Source organism: Lepus europaeus, chromosome 7, assembly GCF_033115175.1.
Source record: "Lepus europaeus isolate LE1 chromosome 7, mLepTim1.pri, whole genome shotgun sequence".
NCBI lineage: Eukaryota > Metazoa > Chordata > Mammalia > Lagomorpha > Leporidae > Lepus > Lepus europaeus.
This window is the reverse complement of record NC_084833.1, coordinates 13201522-13207338: the sequence shown is the minus strand read 5'-3', so window position 1 is coordinate 13207338 and position 5817 is coordinate 13201522. Positions and strand designations below refer to the sequence as shown.

General features: G+C 39.7%; 1 protein-coding gene across 1 annotated transcript; it reads right to left on the bottom strand.

The window, feature by feature from the left end:
• Window positions 1-4295: 4295 nt before the first annotated feature.
• Window positions 4296-5249, bottom strand: LOC133764207 (olfactory receptor 5B2-like). The gene has a single exon (XM_062197882.1). The coding sequence runs from the start codon at window positions 5238-5240 to the stop codon at window positions 4296-4298; it is 945 nt and encodes a 314-aa protein (XP_062053866.1). The 5' UTR covers window positions 5241-5249.
• Window positions 5250-5817: the final 568 nt, after the last annotated feature.

The window sequence follows — 5817 nt, the reverse complement described above, 5'->3', positions numbered from 1 at the left end:
AAGACCTGGAACCAACCCAAATGCCCATCCACAGTAGACTGGATAAAGAAATTATGGGACATGTACTCCATAGAATACTATAATGTTGTTGTTGTTGTTGTTCTAGTACTATTGGTTGAACTCAGTAATTAACACACAATTATTCTCAGGTGTTTAAATTTTAACTGAAAAGTGATCCCTGTTAAATCTAAGAGTGGAAAAAGAGAGGGAGGAGATGAACAATTTGGAACATGCTCAATCGGACTGGCCACAAATGGTGGAGTTAGAAATGTGCCAGGGGATTCCAACACAATCCCATCAAGATGGCATGTACCAATGCCATCGCACTAGTCCAAGTGATCAATTTCAGCTCACAATTGATAGCTCTGATAGGTCTAAGAGTCAAAGAGATCACACAAACAAGACAAGTATCTGCTAATACTAACTGATAGAATCAAAAAGGGAGAGAAAGATCCAACATGGGAAGTGGGATACACAGCAGACTCATAGGATGGCAGATGTCCTAAACAACACTCTGGCCTCAGAATCAGCCCTCAAGGCATTCGGATCTGGCTGAAGAGCCCATGAGAGTATAGCAGGCATGGAAAGCCAGGATATCATGGAAGAGGAAAAAAAAAAAAAGACCTAAATGAATGATCTCGGTGAGTGAGATCCCAGTGGAATGAACGGGGCCATCAAAGAAGGAGGTACCCTTCTCCGAAGGGAGGAGAGAACTTCCACTTTGACTATGACCCTATCGGAATAAGATCGAAGTCAGCGAACTCTAAAGGCTTCCATAGCCCTGGCAACTCATGACTGGAGCCTAGGGAGATTACTGACGCCATGAACAGGAGTGTCAAATTGTTAAGTCAGCAACAGGAGTCACTGTGTACTTACACCCCATGTGGGATCTGTCCCTAATGTGTCGTCTAAAGCCAAGTGATGCTATAACTGGTACTGAAACGGTATTTTTATACTTTGCGTTTCTGTGTGTGCACGAACTGATGAGGTGTCGGAGGCCACCCGACAAACCACATGGAAACACGCAGCACTCAGTGAATTCATCACCACGTTTATTGCCTCATCGCGTTCCAGGCCAAAGTAGGGGGCCCGGCGAGAGGGACTGAAGGCAGTCTCCCTGAAGAAACTCTTCAGCCTCCAGCCCCCAGCACACAGAAAGACAAGGTTATATACCCCAGACCCCATACAGATAACATTCATTGTGTGCAATCATGCATAGCACAGGAACAGAGCAAGTTTACAAAGTAGCAATGGTCAGGGTACAAGCTCTGCAGATAGAGCAAAGAACATCATAGACCTTCATCAGAAGTCACATCCTGCCTGCAGGAATGTGGGATGAAAAATCTTGTGCCTTCGGCCATCAGGACAATAAGTGCAGGAAACAGGATTAGATAAGGGACAGCCTCAGCCTGCTGCATCTCATGTCGGGCCAGGGCCACTGGCCCCAACATCGAGGTCTTTACTAATTATATACTGAAGTGATCTTCTGTATATAAAGAGAATTGGAAATGAAAAAAAAAAACAACCTGGTATTAAAATGGAAATGGCATAGAAAATTAATTAATTTTAAAAAAAATTATGTAGGATCTCTGTCTTTAATGTGCTGTACATTGCTATTTAATGCTATAATTAGTGATCCAATGGTAGTTTTTTCACTTTATGTTGCTATATGGGCAAAATGTTGAAATCTTTACCTAATGTATACTAGACTGATCTTCTGTATACAAAGAGAATTGAAAGTGAATCTTTACATGAATGGAAGGGGAAAGGAAGCGGGAGAGGGGAGGGTTGCGGGTGGGAGGGAAGTTGTGGGAGGGGGGAAGCCATTGTAACCCATAAGCTATACTTTGGAAATTTATATTCATTAAATAAAAGTTTAATAAAAAAAAAAGAATACTATACAGCAGTAAGGAACAATGAAACCCAGTCATTTGCAACAAGATGGAAGAATCTGGAAAACATCTGGCTGAGTGAATTAAGCCAGTCCCAAAGAGACAAATATCATTTGTTTTCCCTGATGGGCGACAACTGAGCACCAAAGGGGAAACCTGTTGAAGTGAAATGGATACTATAAGAAACAATGACCTGATCAGCTTTTGTCCTGACTCTAGATGTACAATGTAATACTTTATCCTTTTTAGTATTTGTTGTTGTTGTAGTTGTTGTTCTAGTACTAGTGGTTGAACTCTGTAATTAACACACAATTATTCTTAGGTGTTTAAATTTTAACTGAAAAGTGATCCCTGTTAAATCTAAGAGTGGAAAAAGAGAGGGAGGAGATGCACAATTTGGGACATGCTCAATCAGACTTGCCCCAAATGATGGAGTTAGAAATGTGCCAGGGGATTCCAACACAATCCCATCAAGATGGCATGTACCAATGCCATTTCACTAGTCCAAGTGATCAATCTCAGTTCACAATTGATGGCTCTGATAGGTCTAAGAGTCAAAGGGATCACACAAACAAGACAAGTGTCTGCTAATACTAACTGATAGAATCAAAAAGGGAGAGAAAGATCCAGCATGGGAAGTGGGATACACAGCAGACTCATAGGATGGCAGATGTCCTAAACAACACTCTGGCCTCAGAATCAGCCCTTAAGGCATTCGGTTCTGGCTGAAGAGCCCATGAGAGTATTGTAGGCATGGAAAGCCAAGATACCATGGAAAAGAAAAAAAGAAGAAGACCTAAATGAAAGATCTCTGTGAGTGGAAAGAACGGGGCCATCAAAGAAGGAGGTACCCTTCTCTGAAGGGAGGAGAGAACTTCCACTTTGACTATGACCCTATCGGAATAAGATCAAAGTCAGCGAACCCTAAAGGCTTCCATAGCCCTGGCAACTCATGACTAGAGCCTAGGGAGATTACTGACGCCATGAACAGGAGTGTCAAATTGTTAAATCAGCAACAGGAGTCACTGTGTACTTACATCCCATGTGGGATCTGTCCTTAATGTGTTGTCTAATGTGCAGTGATGCTATAACTAGTACTGAAACAGTATTTTTACACTTTGTGTTTCTGCGTGGGTACAAACTGATGAGATCTTTACTAATTATATACTGAATCGATCTTCTGTATATAAAGATAATTGGAAATGAAAAAAAAAACCTGGTGTTAAATTGGAAATGGCATAGAAAATTAATTTATTTTTTAAAAAAATATTATGTAAGATCTCTGCCTTTAATGTGCTGTTCACTCTTATTTAATGCTATAACTAGTACTCCAACAGTATTTTTTTTTCACTTTGTGTTGCTATATGGGGGCAAACTGTTGAAATCGTTACCTAATATATACTAAACTGATCTTTTGTATATAAAGAGAATTGAAAATAAATCATGATGTGAGTGGAAGGGGAGAGGGAGCGGGAAAGGGGAGGGTTGTGGGTGGGAGGGAAGTTTTGGGAGGGGGAAGCCATTGTAACCCATAAGCTGTACTTTGGAAATTTATATTCATTAAATAAAAGTTTAATAAAAAAAATAAAAATATAAAAGTAACTATTTCTACTACCCAATTAAATATTCAAATTATTTTATCAAAAACTAGCCATGGGGCTTGCACTGTGGCACAGCAGTTTAAACTGCCACCTGCAGCATCTGGGTGCCAATTAAATTCTCAGCTGCTCTATTTCCAATGTAGCTCCCTGCTAATGTGCATGATAAAACAGTGGAAGATGACCCAAGTCACTGGGACCCTGCATCCATGTGGGAGACCTTGAAGAACTCCTGTCTCCTGGCTTCAGCCTGTCCCAGTCCTGGCCATTGCAACCATTTGGGAAGTGAACATACAGAAGGAAGATCTCTCTCTCTCTCTCTCTCTCTCTCTCTGTCTCTTTCTCTAGAGGGTTCTTCTCTCTCTGTAACTCTGACTTTCAAATAAACAAATAACTTGAAAATATAAAACATATTATCCATACTCATTTACTCCTGACAAACATCTCACTTCAAATGTCTAGTAACAGGGGCAGCACAAATGCTTTGTTCACGGACTTATTTGCCCCCCTACTTAACACACATGCTTGCATTGGAATGTGGTAGAGAAAACAGAAGTGGAGCAGTGATTAAATAAAATGTCATTACTAAAATTTGACAAACAAGTTCCAGAAAGTGCAACCATTCCTCTTTGTTTTCCTTTCAGGTATTATATTTCTGAGTGTACCTTTTTTTAACTACACAAAAGACATCTGAAAATTTGAGGGTATTCCCTCTGAAACTTAAATGCTTATAGACTTTAAATGTAACTCATTGCATGAAGAAGGTCGGAATGTTTCAAGCACAATTGCTGTGTGTACTACAATGCTAAAATCCCATTCTTAAGGAAAATTTTGCCTTCTTAACTATTTTCTTGAATGCACTCTTCACTTCCTTGTTCCTCAGAGTGTAGACCACAGGGTTCAGCATGGGGATGACCATAGCGTAGAACACAGATGCCATTTTGTCTGTGTCCATGGAGTGACTGGAGCTGGGCTGTAGGTACATGAAGATGACTGTTCCATAGAAGATGGAGACCGCAGTGAGGTGGGAAGCACAGGTGGACAAAGCCTTTTGGTGTCCCTTGGTCGAGCGCATCTTCAAGATTGTGATAAATATGAACATGTAAGATATCAAGATAACCAGAAGAGCACAAAATACATTGAAACTTGACATAAAAACCAGAATCACTTCACTAATATATTTATCAGAGCAAGAAAGAGCCATGACTGCTGGCACATCACAGAAAAAGTGATGAACCACATTGGATGTACCAAAAGAGAGACTGAATATATCTCCAATGTGGAAAACAGAATTCATGATACCACAAACGTAGGAGCCTGTGGCCAGATGAGCACACAAGTTTGTTGTCATGGTGGCAGTGTAATGTAGGGGTTTACACACTGCTGCATAGCGATCAAAGGCCATTGATGCCAACAGGTAATTTTCCACTGTGGCAAAGGCTACAAAAAAGAACATCTGTGTGGCACAAGCATTGTAGGAAATGACCTTGTCTCCTATGAGGAGCCCAGTCATCACTTTGGGAGTGACAGCTGAGGAGTATCCAAAATCCACCAGAGACAGGTTACTGAGAAAAAAATACATGGGTGTGTGGAGCTGAGAGTCCAAGAGAATCAACACAATCATTCCTAGGTTCCCAACCACATTGATGAGGTAAATGAGAGTGAAAATGACGAAGAGGGAGACCTGTAGTTCTGGGGCATTGGTTAGTCCCAGCAAAATGAACTGTGTCACTTCTGAACAGTTTTCCATCAATTACATAGGAATCACAAGAGGGCCTGTAGTAATGAGAAATAAAGGAATGCAGTGATTAAAAAAGATTTAGTGAAATTGAAATGTATAAATAGCATGAGTATTATTATTTATCTTTCAAAATTCTATAGATCTAAAACACACTTACTTACAATATTTTATATATCCATTATTAATAGAATTACAATCTGTTGAATCCAAAAGATCCTTATGGGTCATCTCACAATTTTTAATTTTATATGTTTCAATTTTAAAATTTTACAAATTTCTAAACTGATGTGTAGAATGTTTACTGACTTGCCCAAGAGGACTCATCTGGAATAACTTTATTTGCCAATTCAGATTTCCCTAGTTTAGTTCAAGCTTACACTTCTGTGTTACTCACATGCAGGAACCACTTTAGACAATTTTTATGTATATTTATTGACTCCTTATGGCACATAAGGTAAAGTATTATATTCACATTTACCTGGGTATTAAATACTAAACAAACCTTTGGGTCCAGGAAAGTGGTTCTCAAGTTCATGGGCTTATTTAATACTGCATTAAACTGAATTTAGGCAATTTACAAATATGC